The sequence below is a fragment of the Oreochromis niloticus genome, linkage group LG15 (assembly GCF_001858045.2).
Source record: "Oreochromis niloticus isolate F11D_XX linkage group LG15, O_niloticus_UMD_NMBU, whole genome shotgun sequence".
NCBI lineage: Eukaryota > Metazoa > Chordata > Actinopteri > Cichliformes > Cichlidae > Oreochromis > Oreochromis niloticus.
Genome location: NC_031980.2, coordinates 7922911 through 7949107, shown reverse-complemented (window position 1 = coordinate 7949107; position 26197 = coordinate 7922911). Strand labels below are relative to the sequence as shown.

The following is a 26197-nucleotide window of genomic DNA, read 5'->3' as shown; positions in this document are numbered from 1 at the left end:
TGGTTATTGAAAATCTTTTATTATATTGTTCACAGTGCTCAGAGGGTGGTTGTCAGAACACAAATGTACAGTCGAGCAGTCAGAGGACCCATCAGACACCCCACCCTTCCATATAGAGACTCTTGTTTAGACTGCATGACAGACATAGTGCAAACAGCTCTTTCATTTCCAGTTCCCTCTATTAGTGATACAGGATATTGAGAGCGTTATGTGAAAGGTTTCATTCAAAAAATATTCTGTTAAAATCAGCTGCTGTGCTAATAATTATGCGCTGTAGTAATAATAATTAGCGTCCAAAAGGTAGCTCACACAGAAATATGAACAATTAAAACTGAGAAGACTCCTTTTGCAGATGAAGAGCATGCAATAGAAAAAGATCCAGATTTCACAGTCAGAAACTGACCGGGAACTTTAAGCTAAAGAATGAGGAGTACTAGAAGAACTGAGAATGGAGCTTATATATTGAAGTCTTAAGCACTGCATTCACTTTCTCTAGAAATCATTAGGTTACTGCACTATACGCAATGAAGGACATTCAATTATTGGAGAGATTAAAATCTGCGGCGGCATTATATTTCTTTTTTATTTGCAAACAGTTAATCGGTTATTGCTGATTGCGGAATACCCTCAGAGGATGTAAATCAGAGGATTCACAGGACACGTCACAGAAAACGTCCTGTAACATGTTGCTCTACAAGTATATGCTATATATAAGGTATAAAAAACAGCTGGGTGTGACTGTTATTTTAGAGAATCAAAATATAAATTCACAGACTTCCTTTTCGTGACATATATTTATGGTAATATCGATACTATAATTACTCTGGCATATAGACATACAGTACATATAATAGTAAGTAAAGTCAGTATGGCTCAGTTACCCTGTATCAGTGCTAATTCTGAGAGGTATTCGAATACAAGGCAGTCTGAGGCCTTCTGTCTGGACTGGGTCTACAGTATGGCAGTAACGTGTGACTTAAAAAGAATTCAATACTGTTCAGGTAGCATATTTATATGTTTTTCACTCTGTATTCATGGTAAAAAAAAACAGGTTTGCTCTCGGCAAAGGGAGCTAAACTCACAAATGAAAACGAGGCTGAATTAGTCGGTAAACTTTCTCTGCTGTCACTTCATGCAATCAAACAGGCCAGTGTGCACCAATGCAGTAATTAAACCTTTTCACAGGTGATAACAGTGACATAGGAGCGCACGCCAAACAACAGTGCGAGTCTGAGCAAAGCCAACAGAGTGCTACAGTGAAGACACGTTAATAATTTACCCATTAATAACCAGAGCTACAGATATGAATACGGCCTTTTTCATACAACTCGGCCAGTGACTTTTAACTTTATTGCACATTAAAACACAGCTAGCGCAGCTTTAGAAAAAAAAAAGACATCATCGAAATGTCATTAATCTTACACTTTCTGTGAACATGTGATTACTGGAGCTTTAATTATGTTGTAGAACACATTGTGTACAGAATAAACTGCGTGTCGGCTGGGTCGATGGAATTGTAAAGCTCCTTTGTAGCTCAGGAAAACCTGGGCATCTGTAAACACTGCATACATGTGACAACCCAAACTGTATAGAACCAGAGCAGAGTGCTAAAAAATAGACTGTTTAACAGCAGTGTGTTTGGTACTTGGACCAACCAGTATTTACACACATTTTAATTTTTATGGATGACTTTCACCATTGACATAATACATATTATAAACACTATTTAAACCATATAGATTTTTAATAACTATGGCATATACTTCTCTGTAACACTGCAGAATAAATTAGAATTAAGAGGTATTTGCAGTTACTAATTGGCCCAAGTCTCTTCATGGCATACACTAAGACAGGATACTGTACCAATTACAAAAGTCTGAGAGAGGTAACAAAGCAGTGAGATGATGTGTCATAACGGTATATGGGCACCTTGGCCTTGTTTATCCGTTGTACGACCTAATCTGACCCCGATAGCGGGTGAAAGATCAATCAGGAAACAAGCTGCTACAGCACTGTGCGTGTGTTTCAGTATATGCTGGTATGGCTGAAGAAAAACAGGCATACACTGTAAGAAAACTTCTCCAAAAAACAAAAACAAAACTCCTTACACAATATGCTTCACAGACAGACCAAGTTGCTGTTAAGGCTTTGTTGTATATGAGCTTATAAAGTGAGGTTAGAAATAAATGCACCTATAAAGTTGTTACAAAGAGTGACCGTACCCTGTAAGTAGATGAACACATTGCTGAGATTTTGGCATGTGAAGTGCTGAGGTTGTATACCACAGTATTTACACAGCGTAACATTGCATGAAGACAAACTGGTTGTTTTTTGTTAAAAAATGGCTCTCGTTTGCGTTCGGCGAGTGAGCTCGAGTCCCAAAAAAAAAGCATCCACCTGACGGTCGGTGTTCAGCATCTAGCGCCTGATGCCACTTTTGTGTATGTGTGTGTGTGCGTGCGTATAAGTCAGAAAGTGTATTTATCATCTGGGTCACTCTTACAGGTTAAAACAGAATACATGTTACAATTTACAGTACCTCGACATACCAACTTAGTGCTTTTAGTTAAAAACGCACTTCAGTGAAAAGTAGACAAGTGAGACACTTGATTGAAAAAGCATCCAACAGGAGTGCAAGCAGTACAAAAAGAGGAAAAAGTGTAAAGAGCTTAATATATACCGTCTAAATGTTTAAAAAGCATAGTATATTTGATATATTTATATATTCCACCTATTTTTTCATCGATTTTACATCATGATTCCAGCACAGTCCAGCTGATTTGTATATAATTTTGGCTTTTTAAAAATTCTTCCAGTAGCATTGCACAATCACAAACTAACATTTGTCTTCACTCATCCTCTTCTGCCAGACTTTTCATTCTGTTCCCACTTTCCTCGGTTAATTTGAAGCACATATTATCAACAGGTTATTAAGCAAGGCATGACTTTGTCAAAATTTGCATTAATTTACTAAGATCATCCATCCTGACTGCGTAACTGTGAAAATCTCCCTCCATTTTCATCATTCCTGCAGCGCTACAATCCTCTGCTCCAGCAGAGGGACCCATTTCTCACGTATCCAAGCCAAACTCTCATCCAGTGCTCCCACTTTCAGAGCCGTGGACAAAAGGCTGTGGGAGCAAACACCCTGGAGGACACAACAGGGGAGTTGAAAATACTCCTTTCCTCCATTTATAAAGGAAGATGAAACACCCCGTGAAACAGGAGGGAGATTAAGGGATGTCCGATCCCTCTCCAACTTCTCCTTCAGGCTCCTCAGCTTGGGAGCGGCTTTGCACGTCTGAAGGTGTGTGAGCGCATCGTAAGCTGCTCCAGTTAGCTTTGTTCTTGTGCAGGTGATCCAGCATTGTTTGGCTGAGCAGGCTGGGCTCAGTGAAGCGGTGCCACTCCTCAAATAAGGGCTCCACAATGTAGGAAATAAAACCTTAAAACACACAGACATCTTCTGTTAGGTACACACAGTATGGCATTAGCAAACAGGGCGAAAAGAAAGCGCACTCCCTTTGGTTCTAAGTTTTTCCGTATCAGTACACAATAAAAGAAAAATCTAGCCATCATCAGGTCTTAAATGTAGGTAAATACAACCTGAGATGAAAAAAAAACATGACATATTACACCATCATTATTGTTTTAACAAAGCTAAGCCAAAATGCAAACGTAGGGTGATTCAGTATCTTATAGAACCATCTTCAGCAACGATAACTCCAGTAATTTTTTTTCTGTGTGACTTTATCAGTCTGTCACATCACTGTGGAGGAATTTTGGCTCGCTCTTCTTTACAATGGTGCTTCTGGCTATTGAGGTTTGTGGCCATTCATTTATTAAGGTCCTGCCACAGGTCTGGACTTTTACTGGGTAACATCTTGAGTCTTTTCTTTTTCAGCCATTCTGTTGTAGATTTGCTGCTGAGCTTGGGATCACTGAAAAGTTGCACGACTCAGTTTTAGCCCAGCTTTAGCTGACTATAGAATTGGTCGTCTCAGTGACTCCAAGGTGCCCGAGTCCTGTTGCTGGAAAAACAAGCCCAAATGATCACTCCTCCACCACCTTGCTGATATGAGTGTGCTGTGTTTCATTTTCTCCTGGCAACCTTTCCAAACAAGCCAAACTTGTTTAGTCTTTTTCTGACTGAACTGTCATGAACTTTAATATCTCACATGCTAACTGAGGCCTGTAGAGTCTGAGATGTAGCTCTTGGGTTTTTTGGCAGTTTTCTGTGGAAGCAGTAAAGATATACTTAGCCCTTTACAAACCGCTTCTTCCTTTTTGGCTTAGTTTTTGTTTAACAATTGATGACACAGTGAAATATTTGATGTTTTGTAGTTGATCAGATAAACTGTATTAACTCCTGATATATAAAACCTTAGAATTAAAGGGGTTGTGCTTTCATTTATTGTACATAGAGAGCCCCTGTGAAGTGCAGTTGTGTGTCTGTGAGTGCACTCTAGAGCTCACCTATCTGAATGGCTGGGACAGAGTCAGACTGTTGGTTGCAGAGAGGACTGATCTCTAGGTCAAACTTCTTCTCCAGGTCACCTGCAGGTTAAATGCCAGAACTCAGAAAACAGATATAAGACATAATGAAGAGAGATACAGATGTTAATCTCTGTATTGACTGCTTGAAATTGTTAAAAAGCAAAATACTGTGTATAGACTTCAGACACAGTGATGTCTTTGCTTGCAAAAATGACATCCCTGCATAACTAGTAGGCTGTGGTGGCTAAATTGAGTACATTTATGATAAAACAACATATATTTAATTTATCCCACATTTAGAGATGTCCTATTTCTTTTCTTTTTTACATCAATATGAAGTTTTGCTAGAATTTTTTAATTGCTTTGCAAGACAGAAAGAGTATTGCTGTTATTAAACAATGAAATGGTATTATGAAGAAATGCAAATTTGGTTTTTAACACTGAATAATAGTGAAAGTATGAAAATACTCAAAGAGTCACTGATAATTTGAGAAAGCCTTGACATAAATTGAGATAAGACATCTTCTCACCCTGTCTGTAGAATTCCTCACACACCCTCTCGCTCCACTGCCTGCTCAGCTCCCAAACCCGACACGGATTACAGATATCTGCACACTTGAGCGCAATCTGCAGATTTGCAAATTGAAAGAAATGCACATATACGGTAAATGTAGACTAGGTTTTCATTCAAATTCAGCTTATATAATGAAGCTGAAGTCACAGGAAGAATTGCTGTGAGAAATGGAGACGGTGTACTATACCTGCAGTATAAAGTGTCTGTGTGAAGCCAGCTGAAGATCCAGGTCCTGGTTGTCCAGATGTTCTCTGAAGGTCATTAGGAACTCATTTTGTCTGTTTATGTCTGTAGCCAGGATGAGAGAGCCCAGCCGCTGTTCAATGTCCCGCCTGCAGAAAAGAGGGAAGCGTCACCAAGACGAAACAGCAAAACATGCACTTTCAACTCCACCTGTAACCGAGCAACAACTGTTTTTACAATAACTTCCTACATCAAGAGCTCCTTGGTTGGCGCTCACATACTGAGATTGACCTCTGACCTTCCTGTGAAGGCTCAAAGACTCATGGTACAAAGAAACAAGAGTAGCAAAAATGCTTCAATTGTATAAAGTAGTACTTCCCTCCAAAAAGACTTGCATAGTGGACTTGAGGCTCTCAGTCCAAACACAGATGGATATATATTTTAGAGCCATTATATTGTGCAAGTTAAAGTTTAAGTCTGCCTATTGTCCATTTAAACCAATGAAATTTTACAGTAGTTAACACTTTAAAAATTTCCAAATCAGCCTGCTATGCTGTATTCGTGTTTGTGTGTTCTTACGACATGTCAGCAGGCAGGTGGGACAGCAGTCCCGACTCTCGCAGCATGCCCACAGTAGATCTCCAGTGGTGACTCTCCAGCACAGATGTGTTCTAGACAGGACAAATAAAAACCAAACTGTGTTTCAAACAGGCCGAGACACAAGGCCCTTCATCCACACGCTGACATCCATCTGCAAACTGGTGTGTACCTGGTAGAGGGATGCCAGGTGGTGTCTGGTCTTGATGAGGAAGGGCTGATTGACTCCAGGATGGTCCACGTCATGGGCAGCTGCTGCCATCAGACCCAGGAATACGTCCAGAGGACTCAGATGCTCTGCCAGCTACAACACAGCAATGTTTGTTCCTTACACAGGAGGAAGACTTGGACTCATTTTAAAGAAATTTTAAAGAAAACTTCTTTGCTTGATGTACAAAGGTTGTGAAAAGACACATGTTCTTTGGAGAATAATACTAAGTCTGACAAGTGCCCAGTTTTCTTATTACTGCCACTTCTTGGGTCTGTTTTTACAGTTGGTACTTACAAAAGAGGTTCTGTGTATGAGATTTTAAACATTCATGCAGTGGCATAAAAAAACAAAAAAAACAGTATCTGCGTGTTTAAGTAGCTACTGGCTACACCAGCTGTAGTTTAGGAGGTAGGGCAGATCATCCACTAGTTGGAAGCTCGGTAGTTTGATCTCTGGCTGCTCCAGTCTGCAGGCCAAAGTATCACTGGGGTAAATACTGAACCCCAAGTTGCTGTCTGATACCTTCAATGAAGTGTGAATGTTGGATGGAAAGCACTTCGGTGTAGACAAAACAATGCTTGTATGAGTGGATCTAAAGTTCATTTGTAATCTTTCCATAATACTCTTATTCTACAATATTTTGATTATTAAGATGTGTTAGTTATTGTGTTGTTGTACCCTGTTTATTAGTAGGTTCTAAAATATTTTTACCTTTAAGAACTGTTATGCAATTTTTAAAATATTTGTAAAATGAATAAAACCTCTAATGTTAATCTTAAATACTTCTGTTACATTGAACTAGAATTAGGAAAAATTTAGTTGCCAAATTAAAGTTAACTTTTTTGACCTACGACTTCTCCTCCATTACTTCTGTTTTTTGCAGGATTGGGTCAAAATCGTCCTTTCAATACTAAAAATGGTATCAGGTATTTTCATAGGTATTGGTACGGAGTTGAAAATTCTAATATTGTGACAACCCTAGTCAGACGTTGACACAAATTTTCAAGAAACCAGGCTAAAATATGTGTTTTATAAATTCACTCAACTAGAATCATTCCAAAGAGAAGGCAACAAAGGAAATCCACTTGTTGGAAGCATTGTGTGGGCACTCTGTCATATGTTTTTTTTTTGTTTTTTTTTTTTCAATTTTTTATGTGGCCTGATGACTGTAGCACTTTTAAAAACAGCTTCTTAGACTGTAGATAAAATGTGTGTGTGTGTGCGTGTGTGTCTACACAACGTGAGTGTTTTGGTCTGTGATTCTTGTGCTTTACTGATTCAGTAGATCTGAATGTGGTATAAAGCACCTCTAACTTTCATAGCACCAACCTAAAAATATTACCTGCTGGAGAAAACAAATTGTGGATCATGCCATTTAAAGTACTTGCAGTTAAAGCCTAGATGCATAGCATAAAGCATAGCATGTAATCATACAATATTGACCTCCAGGCCTGTTCTTATACAGGGATGTTTGTTGTCTATGACACACCGGTGCACATGTGCTGACTGAATTTCATTCAGGGCTTTTAACGAAATAGAAGCATCACAAAGCACTTCGCAGAGCAAAAGAGGACACAAAAGCAATTACTGAAAAAGGGGAAAGATGCAGAGAAGCTTAATCTGGTCAGAGGGCTTTGGAGAGTTCTCAGGGCTATGGATTGATGTGTCGTCGAGTCTAAGTGAGCGGGAATTATCCCTGAGGGAACAAAGCTAATAGAATATGTCAAGGAGAAGCTTAGCCTGGTGAGGTCTTACAGTGTGAGTATGACAGACAGAGAGAGGCAGAGCGCGCGTGTGTGAATACAGTATTATTCATTACCTTGGGCTCCTTTAGGTAGCAGTACATGGCTTGAGTAACATCAGCAGCATGAACAGCATTGTGATAGGGATTTTGGGAGTGGTAGTCCTCCTGCACCATGCCTAGCAAAGAAAAACACAAGGCCAAACCCTGTGAAACACGACTTTCACACCACTGACCTGCACTACTGTTTTGACTGTTTCACTCTCTATTTGATTTTAAGGGTGTTTTCACACCAACAGTTTGTTTACCCTGGTCCAAGGGTGTCACGTCCGGCCTGCGATACAAATATATCTGCTAGATAGTTTCATATGTCAATTATTAATGGTCTCTTGGTATGTGGGAGCTGAATCCTCAGCCCAGTTGAGAATCCATGCAGCCAGCAGTAGGGCTTTATTTTGATGGGCACACCAAGCAGCCAATCACATGTTATGCTGCATCCCAGAATGCAAAGTGTACCTAGCTACAGAAAGATATTTAACTCAAATAGGCAGCATACCCCAGGTACTTGGCTTGGATCATAGTCACACCATGGTGTGGTAACCACATTCACACCTGCACAAGCAAACTGCACCGCGATAGAAAAAAAACAGAGTTTGATTTAGAAGGAGTGAACACAGTGAGTGATGTGTTTACTTCTTAGCAAGTCCTATAAATGGGTAATTAGTTTTTTAAAATTCTGATGACTTGCAATGTCTTTACTGCGATTGGTTTACGAACACAAAGTCCAGACAATGTCTGAATCGGGTCAGCTGGCATTCGAGATGATCAGCTTAAGACATAATCTCACTACAGGAAATGATAAATACTTGTTTGTTGTGATTTTACCACACTACTTCCTGCATTATCTTTACATTACACCCAGCAGAATCAGACATCACACTGACTTGCACAGTACTAGCAAGCTGGTTGGTTAAAGACTATCTGATGCCTGACAGGTTAGTCTGGTTTACTCCAGCAGAAGTCTACAAGTTTTCAGGGCTGCAGAGCACTCACGAAATTGTCTCCACAGTAAACAACAGTGCAGTAAGAATGTTGCAACATCAAACTTCTCACTTACTCTGTTGGATCTTATAATTAGATAAATAAATAAATAAGAGTGAAAAACTATATTTTGGCGGGGCATTAAATCTCATTTCCATTGTGCAAAAATTCATTTATACTTGAACCCATAGATTGTGTTTCTTTCCTCTGCTGTGTGAAATTACAAAACAATGTTGACTGTGTGCTCTGTTGCCATAACAACACGCAGCTCATTGTTACTCTGCAGTATCTATGAGGTACCATTTAGCTTGCTATGGTTACTGGGTTAATATTCACTTACTACAGGAATGTGAGGACTATCACTTTGCCCAGATTTGTTGCTGGTGCTCAGAATCTCTTTTGTAATGATTTACTGGTTGAGTAAAAGGCAATTGTGAGTTTTCCTTCTCAGCTTTCAGTCCCGCCAAAATGACAGTGCAGGCGCACTTCATAGTAAGTAATGTTTCTATGGAGGCAGGAGAAATAATTATGTGTAAGGACAGCAGTGTTTTAAAGCTGAGAAAGTGTCGAATTCCTAAAGTCGGAAACTTAGAAAAACTATTAACACTTTATTGCAGCTTACCAAGAAACCTGTTAAGTTTGACCATGTCCAGCTGAAAGTGGTGAATGAGATCGTAGACATTGAAGAGATGGCACATCAGAGTCACCAGGCTGTTACCTAAAGCACACAACATTGATATTCAAAAGAATTCATATAGCTCAGATCAGTAAGTCCACCAAGTTAAAAAAAATCACCTTTTACATTTCATATGGAAAAACTTTATACAGAGTTTGTGCTGGAAGCATGCATAGAGTAATGGTGGATTGTATCCTGTACATGCAGGTCAAACAAGTTTATGAAAATAACCAATTTAATATTAAATCATCTCACCGTTTGTAAGACGATCGAAGAGGAAAATGTCAAAGTTCCATGTGCCTACTTTTGATAGCATGTGCTAGAAAGAAAGAAAGAAAATTGTCAGACTTTATCTGTTGGGAATATGTGTATGGCTTTGACTACATATGAATATGTGTGTGTGTGTTTTCTCACAGCAGCTTGTCCCAGGTAGTCATCATCAAGTAAGTGTAAGGACCTGGGGGTGTGAGGAACTAACCCCCTCAGCAACCTAGAGGCGTGGCAGTATCTCTGGAAGCTCAGGAGACGCTTCACCTTTCTCCTGGTGACGGTCTCTACCTCCCCCTGTTGGGCACTGGCTTAAATTACAAAAAGAAAGAAAATGCGTGTTGTGTGAATAGCTGCAACACGTTTTCTACACAAATGGGTGACCTACAGGATTTAAATGGTATGTTGTTCTACAGAAACCAAGAAGAGAAATACATTAGGTAAAAACCCGTTATCACGAAGGGTGGGAATTTCAAAAATAATTTATTCACCAGGAGGTATTTGCCTACTCTTTGAAAATCCCCTCTTCCACCCCTGCTCAAATGACTGGGCATAGTTGTGGTAGACTTGTGATATGAGTTTGCACTCGGCCTCCTTCATGAAAGCTGTGGTTGTCTCTGGCTTTGCATGTTTTTCCTGTTTATACAGTAGCATCTAATTTCACAGTGGCACACGTTTTACTGCTTTGTTTTTTTCTTCTTGTTATTGTTTCATCATGCTCAGTAAACTGCTTACAGGCACATTGCTGCCACCATCTGGCAGTAGTAGCCTATCACATCCAACCTGATGCCAGTAAAACAAGAGAAATATATATATGTTAAAATGAGAAGCACTCATAAAAGCTGTTTGTTTGTTTGTTTTTACCATGTGTTGTTAGTCATTAAATGTATTTATAGCTGAAATAAACAGCTTAGTAAAAAGCAAAAAAAAGGGAGGGGGGAATGTCAGACTGTTTAAAAATTAGGATAGCTGTGCCATTTTTAGACAGTCTTGTCTAGAAGGCCTTTGTGGTTTACAAGGACAGTATTTTGTAATTGTTATGTAACAAGAAAAAAAAAACCTAAGAAATTTGAGCACTTTCTTAGGTTGACATGACTAACACTGCTTCACCCTGATGTACAGTTAGGTAATTTTTTTGAACAATAACATTGTTTGGCCTCTGTGAACAACATCAGCGGATTTTAAATCAAAGAAAGAAAAAATAGATGTGATTAAAGTGCAGACTTTCTGCTTTAGTATAAGGGGGATAAAAAATTGTGCATTCATTGTTTATGACTTACAGCCATTCTTTAACACAATAATTTAATTCAATTCAATTCAATTTTATTTATACAGCGCCAAATCACAACAACAGTCGCCTCAAGGCACTTTATATTGTAAGGTAGACCCTACAATAATACATAACAATTGACTGACAAGCAGTTTCATGGACAGATGAGGCCTGTTCCCAAATGAAACAGACAATATCTGGAGTTGATTCAAAGAGATGTCAGGGCAAGTGAGAGAGGCCAACATTATGCTGATAAAACAAACTTATCACAGAAGGAGCAAAAAGTTTAGGAATGGCTAAATCTACAATCTGGGACATTCTTAAAACGAAGGAATACCAGTTAAGTAAAATTCGAAGGCCTGAAAGACCACAGAAGACAGTTAAAGTGGATGATGATACAATTATTTACATGGTTCAGAAAAACAACTTCACAACATCTAACCAAGTCATGAACACTCCTGTGGAGGAGGTGTATCATTGTTTACAAGAAGGTGCAAACCACTGGTAAACACTCAAGAACAACAAGGCCAGATTAGACTTTGCCAGAAAACATCTAAAAGAGTCTTCACAGTTTTGGAAAAGAAAAAAGAATCTTACAGGTGAAACCTTGGACCAGAATGATGGGAAGAGAAAAGTATGGAGAAGGAGAGGAACGGCTCATGATCCGGAGCATACCACATCATCTGTCAAACATGGTGGAGGTAATGTTATGGCATAGGCATGTATGGCTGGATGGTGTTTATTGATGATGTGTCTGCATAATAGAAGTGGCAGGATGAATTGTGAAGTGTACAAGGCTACACTCTCTGCTCAGATTAAGCCAAATGTTGCATAAATGATCAGACAGAGCTTCACAGTGCAAACAGATAATGACCTAAAGCAAACTCCAAAAACAACCCAAGAGTCTCTCAAGGCAACAAAATGAGATACTCTTCAATGGCCAAGTCAGCCACCTGATCTCAACACAACAGAGCAGCTTTTCAGTTACTAAATACAAACCTGAAGGCAGAAAAACCCGCAAACAAGCAACAACTGAAGGTGGCTGCAATAAACGCCCAGAAGAGCATCCAAGTGATGAAACACAGTATCTGATGATACTCATGGGTTCTACACTTCAGGCAGTCATGGGCTGATTTTCACCCAAGTATTAAAAACAATCCTTATATTGCGTGTGAGCTGCAAACAATTAATGTTTTAATTAATTAACATTTGTTAAACCCTTTGAATGAAAACTGAAAGTCTGCCCTTCAATTAAATATTTGACTTAAATTTCACTGTGTTGTACCTTTCAGTAGGTGTGAATATTAGACTGAAATACAGAAACAATCAAATACACTTTATTGTTGTTCCAAGAAAATTTCATTTTCCAGTGAAGTATAAAGGAGAATAGTTTTTTACATGTATTTTTAAAAAAACGAGGAGCCTTACTTTTTAAGATTCGCAGATCAATCAACGGGTAGGAGCCTCGTCTCTCAGCCAGCAGCACACCAGCATGACCAGTGTTCAGCCTGCCATCAGCTAGATGGAGAGAAGAAAGAAAGAAAGAGGGGGGTGTAAACGAGAAACATGAATAAAGAAACAGAAAGATTTGGGATTATGTTTTCGTGCTGGCTTTTAGTGGCACACATACCCCATGAATAATAAGTCAACGTTTCAAGAGGAAGCGCGGAGACGGAATGAGAGCAAACAAGGGGCTGACGGCAATGGCAATTTTATTTATATAAGACATTTCATTGTAAGTACACTCAATGTGCTTAGCAGAGATGATACAAACAAAAACCTGTGTGGGTTTACAATGCCTCAAAGCAGTGAAAACAGCAAAATAAAACTTTACAAAAAACAAAAAACAGAGCAGCCAGAAGGGTTTTGGGAACAGTGTTGTACTTAAAGTAGATAGTCAAGATAATCAGCCTCATGGATTCAGATTCAGATGTTCTTAGATTAGCCCCCATGAAACAAGAGGATCCTTGATGACACAGAAGAACCAGGACATTGTGCATCTCATTTGGGTTTGCCAGAAGAAAATGGATTTCATGCCACCTTGCAGCTGTAATGGTTCACACTAACACTTTGCCTTTATCAGATTATTATTGCCTCAACTTTGTGTGTGTGTGTGTGTGTGTGTGTGTGTGTGTAGTTGAAACTGATGGTTTCAACTGGTTTTAATCTGAATCAAATTTCAGGTTTGTCTTACAACCAAAGACTAATTGAAAGACCTGAACTTTTTTCTTTTCTGGTATAAAACAAATTGATTTCTTTGAAGAGCCCGAGTCGTTGTCTTGATTGCCACTGTTTACACAGCTGACAAATGTTTTCTGGGGAACATATTGATAAATGCCAATGGATTTCAAACAGCAAATTTTCTCCTGAAAGGACATCAAGTGTTTCAGCATACTGTGTGAGCGCTCATCCACAGTCTTGAATAGCCTGAGAGGTCCCCTTCTGGGTTTTCCTTGTGGTGTGAGCATCTATCTGATGGAGAAGGAGCACAAAAGCTAAATAGAGACTCCTAATACTTCCTCTGTTTAGCACTTTGCAATTCACACACTCTGAGGCCAGAGAGGAGACACAAAAGAACTAGGTCCTAAGTCACAGCCAACATGCACACAGATAAAATTTGCACTTGAATAAGCTAAGAGTATACTGAATAATTTACACATCAGTTGTGGGGAACTGGAGCGTATTATATCCCTAAGGTTGCCAAATCACATCACCTCTTTGAGTCTTGCTTAGGAGATGCTAAAAGCAACTGAACTACCTGTTAATGGGGTTTGAGTCACTGTGGTAACGCCCTCAAGTTGCCAGATCTTGCTATGCAAGTTTAAGCTGCCAAAGCGTTGGAGTTTGCAGGTAGATGCTGTGTTTGCATGTGTGTGTGTGTGTGCTTTGGAGGAAAAAAATATATGGCGCAAATGTTATAAATCCTGATTTATACATGTAAAAAAACCAAAAACAAAGTGCTGCGGGGAAGTGACTCAGCCTGCTAAAGCAAGGCAGAGGAGTCCCACTGGCCTAGTTTTTGCAATAAAAGGAGAATAAGGGGAAGGCCTCTTTGCTCTTAATCCTGTGTTCTGATGCGCGAGGAGAGGAGGAAATACATCTTCTGGAAAAACACCGCAGTCACAGATCATCCTCCTTCTAACTCAGACAAACACAATCACACCAATTCCACCCCCACCCCTCTCTCCCACTATTCAAGCTGCAGTATTTTTCATTCACATCATTCCAAGTTTTCATTTTCTCCCCTAATTTTTGGTATCTTTCTCCACATCCTCCTCCCTCTCCATTAGTGCCCTCATCCTTCGTTCCCGTTCAACAACTACACCCCATCCCTTCTCAATATGAGCCATAATTTCCATCACCACCCGCTCCTCTTCTCCATCCCCCTTTCTCTCCCTTTTCCTTTAACTCTGTGTGGTAAAATAGGTCATTGTTTCCACTATGCGCAAAACTGGGTCATTTCAGATGAAAACGTGAATCAGTCGGGAGGTGTTTTAAAAAAGCGGCGACGCACATGCGCCTCGTCATGCAGACCGTGCTGTTGTGCGCATGCACGCTTGCAAATGAGGTTAAATCCCTGATTCCAAATACAAAAACAAGATCGCACACTTGGCACATATCGCCCACTCACGCGAGCAGACACAGGGGAACTGACAGGAATACATTCACTTGGCTTCCATGAACCTGTGGGTGTTTAGGGCACAAACTGTACTTTGGGGCTGTTCTCAAATTTTAACAGATGCGTTGCTGTCATATGCAGTGCCAGCATTAAACCCCCCAAAAAACAACAACAAAAGGAAAAGCACGTTTTAAACACATGAGATGATGATGTTTTCTTCCACCAACAGCTGCTGCTTCATCTGGATACACAGATAAATACATTGAATACACAGAGCAGATACAGTAAAAACCGACTGGTAATGCTACCATTTTTCCTATTTTGTGAGTATGTGCACTTCTACTTCATTGTCTTGCTAAGACCAACATCCAAATCCACAGGATCAAAGTTTATTGTGTATTTTTAAAACTATCCATCTGTGCTTTGCGACACTTTCTTTAAGCCCTTGCTACAGTAAATGTCACAATGATTCACAATCACCACTGACAACTTATCAGCAGTGTCTCCACACATTTGTATGTGCTGTGATCAAACAGTGCGCAGATAGCCATTCACCCTCATTAAGAAATCGTCGCATGCATGAGGTCATCACAGGGAAAGTCACCGACAGAAAACAGTATTTCTCCATTTCCCCCTTGCTTGAGTCAGCAAAGGTAATTCCCCACATTATGAATCATCGATTCATTATTAAAAATCGACGCTGTTCCAATTTTAATCATCAGATTATTATGAAAATATTTTCCAGTTGCCATCAGACTTCAAACCTGTTAATTTTCCTTAAAAGGTCAAGTCTCACTAAACACTGATAAGACAAACTGAAGATATCGTAGAAAAAGCCAGAGATTAAGCCGAAAACACTTCTAAATGTCAAAAATAAATATTCAATACATAAATACTCAGTCAACGTAAGTTTTTTGAATCACATCCTATGTGATACTGATGCTATGCAACTGATGCTATGCAACTTTCCAATGCTTTATTACTGTGATTGTTAAATATAAAACACATTGTCCTTAATTGCTGTTGAACTTCGTTAGTAAGAGACATAGGCTTGATTGATGATGTCACACAGACAGCTGCAGCTCAGCAGATGGTAACACAGCTTTATTTAATGGACGCTCTGGCTTTACAGCCCAAATCTCTCATTTCACTGTCTACTCTGCTCAGCTGTCTGAACTACTCTGAACTGCATTTCGACCTGCGTGGCGTACGACCACACGCGCATGTAAGCATACGGCCTGAGGAGTGCTTGTCAGAGACAATCTGTCAAATCTGTCTTGTTAACAGTGAAAACATGGCACGGACTCAGAAGCTGAATATTTAAATAAAAAAATGAAATGCATTTGCAAAACCACAAAAAAACAAGACCTTAAACTAATTTCAGTGCTAATGTGTGAAACTGAGACGTATGAAATTTGGCTCTCTCAAACTTGGACGCATTACCTTCCACATGTGCGCTCCTGTTTTCTGTGTCCAGCTTTATCTCTTCTTCCTGCTCCTTTCCTGATTCCACCCAAGGACTTGCTTGATTTCTCTCTGGCCCCTGAGAGCCTCCCTTACGTGCTCTCCACGCTGCTCTGAGTTGCCGTATAAGAGCTGGTAGCTCCAGTGCTAGCGAGAGGCCACCACATGTAACAGGAGGAGTCCTGAGGGGACCCCAAACTGGAGAATGAGGAGGCTCCTCTGGACAGACCCCAACATCAAGACCGGTGTCCCGCATCCTGAGATCTGGGCCCCAGAGTCCCTCTAGGACAGGCATTCTGATACCACGCAGGGATGGAAGGATGGATGACAGGTGCACCAAAAAAGATCAAACTAAAGCAGAGGCTGAAACAGAGGACAGGGTGAGAAAATATGGTGGTGTTGACAAATAAAGAGGGTGAAGAAGAGAGAAGGTAGAAGGAGAAGCTCACTGTCAGGTAGCCATGGGTGAGGAGGAAGGAGTTGTCTAGATGTAGGACAGTGTAACAGAGACTGCAGGGAGACACGGTATCAGTAAAAGGAAAGTCAGTCGAACAGAAAGAATGAGAGCATAGAGGTGAGGCCTGACAAAAAAGAAACAAAAAGTGAGGTGCCGTGAAAAGCCAAAAGACAAGAGAAGAGAATCGTTGCGTATCCCTCTGTCCCAGAGCCACTGACAGTCTGCTCCTTCCTTCTGCCGCATTCTCTCTTCCCTCTTCAATCTCACTCGCGCCAACCTTGTTGTGGAGTCTAAAAGCCCCTCCTTCCCCCTCTCTAAGCTCGCTCACACACCGTCTCTCTCTGCCTACTAGCCCAATGACAGACCAATAGGATTGTGGGAAACACCGTCGAGCTTCGGTTCACAGCTTCTGTCACACGGTGAGAATAGTGAGACCAAAGCTGTTTGAGGTGAACGCAGGATATATACACAGAGGCATCAGTCCCCCGAATTCATTTTCACAATAACAGTAGTTCAAAATGTTAAGTCTATCTTTACAAATTTAGCATTTAAAGGCAGACAAGACTATAAGAACTCACTGCGGGCCTACAGTTAATCATTTTTTTCAATTATTTGCATCATTGTTGGATGGAAACAATAGAAAATACTACTAATATTAGATAATGTCCGTTCAACTTCCAGTGCATCAAATTACTTTTAAAAAAAATAAAGCAAAGAGAGATATTGAAAATTACAATAACATAAATAGAGGTAGTAAACTCAACCAGATGGTGGACGTTAGTGGTGAAGTGAGCCATTAAGCTGGAGAAGGAATTCTATTGGGCTTGGTTAGCTTGTGGGTGTCTGAAGGCAGCTCTTTGGTACTTGCAGGCCAACTGTGGCTCTGGTAGTAGCTGAAGCAAAAACTCTAGAGCGGAGGTCTTTGGTGAGCATGACTTTTGGTCAGCCTTGAAGAAATTTGGACAAAACGCGAGGTGATGTCAACTTAGGCTATAGTCAGGATGTGGAAGGAATAATTTTAGGATTTCTTCTATCCCACTGACACAGGTTCTACAAAGGAAGCAAAATTAGGGGGACGAGGGGGCACTGAGGTCACTCAGGGAGTTAAACAACTGTTTTGTGGCAAGGTGGGTGGATGAGATTCACCCTGAGTTCTTTAAGGTCCTGGATGTTGTAGGGCTGCCTTGATAGACATTCCTCGGCAACATTGTGTGGAGATCTATGGCAGTGTCTCTGGAATGGGTGATGGTTCACATGTTTAAGAAGGGGAACTTGAGAGTGTGCTCCAACTACAGGTGGCAATCACAATATTCAGCCTCCCTAAGAAGGTCTGGGGCAAGGTACCAGAGATGAGTCCATCTGTTAGTTAAACCTGAGATCCAGGAGACACCATGCAGTGTTTGCCGTGGCCATGGAACGCTGCACCAGCTTTTTAACCACTCAAGGATCTTGAAATTCCCAGCTGGAAAAGGGTGGCATGCACACTCCAGATTGGACGGGTTGTTGCCGCAAGTGGAGTTTTGGGTATCTCGAACTTTTGTTCATAGGTGAGGGGAGAGGAGAGCAGGAAATTGAGAGGCCAATTGGTACTGGTCTGTTGTAATGAAGCGAGAGCTGAGCATTAAGGCAAAGATGCCAATTTACTGGTCTTTTACATCCCTCACCATTACCTATGGTCAGGAGCTCTGGGTAGTGAATGAAAGAATGAGACAGTGGAAATGCACTTTCTCCAAAGGATGGCTGGCCTCTATCTTACAGATAGGATACAGAGTTCATTGTGTTGAATCTCGACAGAGCGTATGCAGTAATTTTTGTGTCATTTTACAAGGTTCTGTCTCCAGAGTGGGAGATCTTTCTTTAAATCATCAACTCTCACATTAAATTTTTTTTAATTATTTATTTATTTACTTTGGGCAAACTTAAGAAGTTGGGGATGGGATTTGTATGGCACAGGACTTGGTGCTAATAAATATTCAAACACAGACAAGAGGGAAGTTGTCACTGATTACTTTAGCAGAATATTGTTTAATGGTGTTACCACAAAAAGCAAGCCACCTATCACTGCAGCCTATTACATATTGCGTTTTCTAATCAGCACACTGTGTTGACAGTGAATATTACAACTAAGTGGACCGATCACCTGAAAGAGTTTGCAATCTGCGTCATCAGCATATCAGGAGCTATTTTAAGATTCCCACCCCTACGTGCGCATAGTTTATTTAACTCTTATGCATACAAGCTCTTTTTTTACTAATGCCTTGTTCCCAGGTGCACTGACTCAGTAACAATGCCACAGGAGCAGGATTCAACAGAATAAAATTATAAACTTCTTCTGCTCGGGGGTAAAACGGGGTGCACGCTGTGAGTCACCACTCATTAAGGCCTCACTGGCACAGGAACACTTGGGTGGATTTGCTGTGATTTATTGGCTCTGAATTCTTCAGTCCAGGTGACTAACCAGCCCTGGGCCAAAACACAGCAAGGATTTTTGACAGTGGCAGAAGAAGATTTGGAAAAAACCCCCCACTTAATTTCTTAGAAGATTTTCTGTTTTAGAAATGTTAAAAGAAAATGGAGAGTTTTCAAAATTAAAATGAAGTCATTCAAATTCGCTACCTAATGTCCCTAAACTAAAGCTAACTATCTGGAATCCTTATGTCTTTTCAACCATTATAGACCTGGATTTACACTGCAAATTGCCTGTGCTGGACCTAAGAAGCTGGCAATGGCAAAATTGCTGGGGCCAAATCTAGAAACATTGTTGTCATTGCCTTTGGAAAGACTTATTGCATGAAATTCACTGATGACTCACAAGTGCAGCCTATAAATTCTGCCTGTCACGACTTTCTTTTACTAAATAACAGAATATTCAGTTCTCAAACCCACTGAAATGTAGTCTGGTTCTCATAAGGAACCAAGGCTGATGAGGCTCCTCAGCATTGAAGCCCAACACTGGGCATCCTTGATAAATTAGATCACAAGGTTGCTGGTTATCAGTTGTCTCTGTTAACTCTGAGTTTATCCATCCAGCTTTTCAGAACCATAATAGTGAGATAAAAATGTGCTAAAAGCAGAAAACTAGATCATAATGACAGCTAAAATTGATGTAGATATTGTTGTTAGTATTTTAGTGTGACTAGCTCCCTAAGATGTTAGAAGCTCTGTTTCTGCAGGAAAAATGAACTTTCACATGGAAGTATCTGTGCTACATTACTGAAAACATATGTATTTCTGTGGCTGCTGAAATCGATTAATCTGAATAAATTTCAGTGAATGTAAGCCAGTTAGATATAGCATGTGCTCCTCTTTACATGCACTTCATTTGGAGGATGCACTACTAACAGTTTTGGTTTTTCCAGTGGAATTGTTTCCTTGAGAAACGGTCACATGCAGACAAAAGTTTCAACACACACACTCACCCTCACACACACATGACAGGAACATAGCCTTGAACGCCACGTATCACTTGCAGGGAGTTCATTCTAAGAAATCACGAGACAAAGAGCATTAAGATAAAAGATACATACTGTGAGAAACTGTGTGAAGCAGGCAGTGAGAGTAAATGCAGAACAGAGTAATTCATTGAAAATGTATCATTGTTATGTGCAGAGCATATAGTTGTTTCATTGTAGCTTAGATCAGCATTTGGTATTTTGTGTAAAATGTATTTTCTTGTTGGCTGCATTTGTAGTTTTTCTCTGTGCTTGCACCAAGAATCTAACTATATTCACACCAGAAACAAATTTTCCCTTAAATATGGAATATTATTATGCTGAGACTAGTGACAGCCTTTTTCAGAGGATTGAACCCTTGACTGTCTATATGTTCACACCATTCATTCATGCAACGGCCTTAAGGAAAATTCTGCAATTTTGGCAAATATGAAATGTAATTACCTGGACTTTAGCATAAACTGATTATATCTGAGTATTCAAAGGTCAAGGTCACAGTGACCTTATGTGCATTCCATCGTTGTGGAAAAGGATAGATTTACATTACATCTGGCACAAATGTCTGTGTCTTGCTGCCATAAACATTGCACTGGTTGAATTAATATTTAATTAAGCTTGAATTAATTTTTAATTAAAGGTTACCTTGTACCAGATAAGAAAATCTGTGCCTTGGGTTACTCTTTTTAGCTCGGTTGATTGGAACACTAAATCTCTGTAGCCTAAGGAGAACAGTAGAAATGCCTCTTTTACTTAAACCACCAGCAAATAAAAACATATCTGTGTGTGATAACTCTCTGTTCAAGTCTGAGGTGTTCCTTTTAAGGCAGAATGCTATATCAACATTAACAATACATACTTTAGATTTTTATTCAACTCACATTTGAATATTTGAAATCATTTGTAATTCGTACAGTGAATTTTAGCAGGCTGCTCACTCTCCACATATGGCTTCAGTCTGTATTATTGTAATGCATTTCCAGATCTCTGCATGACATGTAAACAGCTTTAACCAGAGTGCCATGGTTTAACCAGTCATTATCTATCAGATAGACACAGCTCATACACAACATGTGCACATGTAAAAAAAATAAAATAAGGGGAAAAAAAGATGTGAACAGTGTACGTTTCGTAGGTTTTCTAATAAAGATCACTTTTTATGGCTGGACACCACTGACTCTCTGTCCTTTAGATTTTTGAAGGAGACTTGAAGACTGGGTCTTCTTTAATTTAATATGATTTATTTTCAAGCCTGCGCTCATTGAAGCAGCAATGTCCCCCACATGTTGTCACCCACAGACTTAAAAAAAAGAATAGCTGATCACACTACAGTCACACGGTCAGAGCAGCATCCAATAATCGACAAACGTCTCCTACATTTTCTGAGAAAGACAAAGATAAAATCTTCTCTAAATGATTTTATTGATCTCAGGCAAACTACTGAAACAAACAGCAACCTATAAAGATATCAGATAAATGTTTTCAAGCATTTCTCCGTAAAACTCAAGCATTGTCAAGGATTTCCCGCACAAACCATGTGAAGCTAAAGGGGGTCAAAGTCAGAGCTGTGAACGAAAATCACCTCGGCTGATTCACTGACTTCTTTCAGGTGTCTTATTTTCTTTAATGGGAACCCCTTTCTAATTTTGAGTTTCAGTTTCCCTAAGAGTACTGTCATCACAGTGTCTATCTTCTGCCTAGTTATAGCCTACAGTCATTAAACCAGCCTGTACCCACTACCCATCATTTAGATAGATAAATCGATAGATATAAGGATAGATGTATTTTAAAAATGTTAAATAATACAGTGAGTCTTAACAGGAGACAACAGTGAAAGTGTCACATTTAGCAGCTTTCAGGAAATAGTGCTAGTTGTGTTTTTATAACAGTTACAATGACATTCATGGTGTAAGGGGTTAAACGACATCAGCATTTGTATTTTTAGACACACTGTTGTGGCTACACTTCATCGTCTCATCCCCAAGGTCTAAGACTGTAGTTATGATTAACAGCTATATCTCCTCTCAAGACAAAGCCTTAAAAAACATGGCCTGAGCAGGCTAAGTCCTGCATATGTTGGACTTTTTCACATTGTGTATTGAAACCTACAGAGCTGAACAATGTAGACAGTTTACAGAGATAGCGGAAATATGCATCCCTGTTTGACATAGAGATTATTCTTGGCCAAAGGTCAGTGAAAGCCTGAAACACTATTACCAACTATCTGAAAACACTATCTTCTACCAGAATACAGCTGACTACATATGTTGTATTTACAGCCTTTTGCATTGATGGAATCGGGTCAATGATCGTTCTTACCCAGCATGCGAACCTGTATGGCATTCTGCTCCCAACTTTTGAAGGCTACAGCTCCACACCTCTGTGACAGAGAGGAATAGGGAAAAGGGGAAAGGGAAAGAAAGGCTGACATTAATATTACAAAGGCCAAAAATATGCACACTGCTATCAATGAACTGTGTTTAGTGAGAAAGGAAACTGTGCTAAAAGCCGCAGTGACCCTACGTGTGAAGCCACAGACGGTTTTCACACTGGTGTGCCACCCCTGCACTCTTTTCCCACAAGCCCTCACTTAAAAGTAGGAGAAATTCTAAATGAACAGTTATAAATTGAAATTAAACTAAAAATGAACCAAAAATTATCTATCTATCCAACCATAGCAAATAGCAAATATTTCAAGAGATTTTGGTCTACTTTCATCACATCAGGACACTTCCTGTGTTGGGTGCTTTGTCAAACTGAAAAAGTAATTTAGGGAAGGAAGAAGGGTATTTATTTAAAGATTATTATTCATCATAGTGAGTAAGAGAGGGTAGGGGCAATCAGTGACACTGGCATATGTGCTTCCAGTAGCGACATGTCTGTGTTTTGGCCAACAACGCTAAAAAGTGGGTCAGGCGGCATACTGGCATACACTGGCAATGATTTTCGCATTAATCACATGCTTCCACATGGTTGGCCCTCACGGCCAGGGGTCTTTAGTCATCTTTTTTAGTCATTTTCTATCAAAGGTGTACTTGTCTCTAATTTAAATCACATGTTTTGTTTGTTTGTTTGTTTGTTTAATAGTGAAAGATGGAGCAGATAAGACTCACAGTACTGTTCTTCTCAAGTCTCACCCTCCAATACCTGATACTATTACACTGTTACTATCGTCATTGGTACATGGCAAGTTAACATTAAGTTTACAGTTAAGAATTATTTTCACAAAAATGTCACAATCCCTGAGTTTGTGTAATTGTTTTCAATTATATATTCAGAAAACTTTACTCTCACCCTCCAATTAAACTTAGGCCTGAGCTGAGAGTTTATGACTCTCAGCTCAGATTCTACTGTCCCACTGGAAGTTTTTTTTTTTTAATTTTGTTTTGTACTACAAAATGTCAAAGAGTCCCTTCAAAGTCATATGAATGTCAAAAGATTAAAATACCATGACTGTCTTATGAGTCAAAATTGATAAAGCCTGCTAGCAGTGCCACATCTGCCTGTGTACCCTGATCTGATGTCAGCTCTTGAGTATAATTAAAACCCAGAGTCCTGTGCTGTAGATCAGTCAGACACAGCTCGGTACATTTCCCAATTGAGGTCATCTATTTATAATAGCCAGTAATGGCTATAATAGTTATAATGGCTTGACATCTATGTGCATTTTGAAAACGGGTGAGAGGGGACTGGGTACAATGTGGGAACAAACTACATACACACACACATATATATTATATGTAATATATATATATATATATATATGTACACACACACACACACACACATATATATATATATGACTGCTTTCAGTCATATATATATATATATATATATGACTGAAAGCAGGTACCCTAGCTGACCTGACAAATCATCTGTTATCCAATATTAAACATGTTCTTTCTTTGTTACTCCTTTGGAGGAAGACAGTCATAAACATGTACCTTGAGTAGGAGGATTTACATCTGATTTAGCGCACATTGTTTACCGTCAAGCAGGAAACGGGTGGAAGGAGGCAAACCAGAGGCAGTGACTGTTCGCTCATTCAGCCCACGTGGTTATGGCATGTTTACAGGACATGTCTTGTCATTTTTTTCCATGATCTCTATGCTCACATCATTACTCATTTCATCTGGCCAGCTTTCTAGTTTAAGTCTCTCTCTCTCTCAAATGCTTATGACTAACACAGCTTTTCACTCTCCTGTACATAGCGGGGAGTCAATGTTTTGTTTTTGTTGATATTTATCCCCCATCCGTTTTGTGCTAGGGAAACAAATGGCAATTTGAAGTGTTTTAAATTTTCGTTACACTATGTTTATGTTTGAATATTTAGCCAGTACAAAATGGATGTGGTACAACATATGAATGGTTGCATCTGTAGCTAAATGTCCACATGGGTACTAACAGATCAGTGACAGTCATGGATACAGATGTTTAAAACTTTTCATATATACATCTGACAAATTTCATTAAACCCTGAAGTGGAACGTGGTCAAAAAAAAAAAAAAAAACATATTAAATGTTAATGTTATGGAGCAGTTTCTTCAAAAGTTTTTATGGGCAGGGTCTGTGCAGGCATCACTTGTACTAAGTGATGCATGTAATAAAAGAAATAAGCAGTGTGCATAATGTACTGTGAGGTCTATCAACAATCAAATCAGCACCTATTCAAAATATCAGAGGGCAGACAATAGTAAACATCAAATCAGGGAATTAATTTTAACAATGACAATTTAACAGAAACTAACCCAAATTCACCAATTACTCAATAATATCATCTACCAGACACTTGCTGGTAGAACTACAATGCCACACAGTCAAGAAGTGGGGACAGCTAAACCATCTTCCCCACAACTGAGTAAGCTCCACGCTTCATGGAAAACCATGAGGTGGGTTACAATGTTCCTGAAATAACTTTTATTGTAAAACTACCCTCTCTAATAGGCTACAGACCCTTTAGTTAGGGTTAGAGTTATTTATTTATAAGGTTAATAAGGTTAAGATTAATAATTTTCATGCACCTCTTTACCCATACCTTATGTAAATAATTTATGCATATTCAATTCAAGTATCTGCTTAGACATTTATAACTGAACATCTTATACTTAACATATATGATGTGGCATGTCAGCAAACACCACAAGCAAACCCAGCCAAAAACAAGTCCACTTCACATCTTTCCCCTGCTTGCGTGTGGTCTGCAGTGTCCAGGCTGCAGATTGACTGCTGTAAATCTGTCAGTACACTGACGTGACACATGGCAATAATACACAAGGCCGAACACTGCAGCAAACACGGCGTACAAGAACAAGCCTGCACCAATAAGTCTTTACCACAAAAAAAACACACAAGGTCATTATTGGCTTGCTACATGTCGTGAAAACATTTAGCCCATATGAGAATACTAGCACGCTCATCCGGTATTAATGCAACGCCACAGCATGCACCATAAACAGTATTCGCTCACTACAAAAACTCATTTTAGCGCCAAAGACTGTTCACAGGTCGTTACGGTGTAACGGCTTTCTGTCGTTAAGGCCTATTACAAAACAAGTCTGTCTGTTTAGAGGTACGCAGCCGACACAGCTGGGAAAAAAAAATCACAGTCTACGTACCTCGACCATTAAACAGGACATTTAACCATCGTGGCAGCTCGCAGATGACAAGTGAACGCTACGGAATCAGGCGCGTGCGGACTGTTTTCATGTCACGGGGGAGCTCAGGAGTTAACCGCGTACAGCAGGACGAAAGGTGACTGAGTCCGAGCTGACACCTGTTTTAAAACAACTATTTCATCCTCCTCTCGCGGTTGCCCCTCATCATACTCGCGTGGTAAGGACACTGTGGGCTTTTTAAAAGGTGAAACCCAAGTTGCTGTTTTCCCTCTCCGCCCCTGCCCGCGTGCTGCTGCTGTGTGTGTGTGTGTGTGCTTGGTGAGCCGCAGAGGGAAAGGAGGGGAGGGGGGACGAGGCGGGTCTTATTGGGAAAGATCCAATCAGGACTAGGATACAATACCTGCTCTAATTACGATTGGTCGTTATCAAATAAACAGTGTTTTTAATTTGGAATATTCTAAAATGAGGGTGAGTACTACTACAGGACACTGCACAACACAATAAAGCAATGCAGCCCAACCTTTAGTTGTTTACTG

At 39.8% G+C, this 26197-nt stretch overlaps 1 protein-coding gene across 6 annotated transcripts; it reads right to left on the bottom strand.

Moving 5' to 3' along the window:
- LOC100701168 (cAMP-specific 3',5'-cyclic phosphodiesterase 7B) lies at positions 1–25979 on the bottom strand. Of its 6 annotated transcripts, XM_005449574.3 has the most exons (15): positions 25662–25979; positions 22366–22426; positions 20017–20079; positions 16120–16503; positions 12486–12575; positions 9935–10098; positions 9776–9839; positions 9467–9562; positions 7882–7982; positions 6024–6155; positions 5834–5925; positions 5259–5403; positions 5028–5124; positions 4477–4557; positions 1–3445 (listed from the first exon to the last, which is right to left on the bottom strand). In XM_005449574.3, the coding sequence occupies exons 4-15, from the start codon at positions 16433–16435 to the stop codon at positions 3234–3236; spliced, it is 1590 nt and encodes a 529-aa protein (XP_005449631.1). In that variant the 5' UTR covers positions 16436–16503; positions 20017–20079; positions 22366–22426; positions 25662–25979; the 3' UTR covers positions 1–3233. The 6 variants fall into 6 exon arrangements, with proteins under 6 accessions (XP_005449631.1, XP_005449635.1, XP_013124310.1 ...); XM_005449578.3 differs by lacking the exon at positions 16120–16503; XM_013268856.2 differs by lacking the exon at positions 20017–20079.
- Positions 25980–26197: the final 218 nt, after the last annotated feature.

Coding starts and splice junctions, on each gene's coding strand:
- LOC100701168 (XM_005449574.3), bottom strand. CDS start 16,435: ATGCCTGTCCTAGAGGGACTCTGGGGCCCAGATCTCAGGATGCGGGAC. Junction 9,563..9,775: donor CTTCGATCGTCTTACAAACG/GTGAGATGATTT, acceptor TGTGTGCTTTAG/GTAACAGCCTGGTGACTCTG. Junction 5,404..5,833: donor CACCTGCCTGCTGACATGTC/GTAAGAACACAC, acceptor TCTTTTCTGCAG/GCGGGACATTGAACAGCGGC.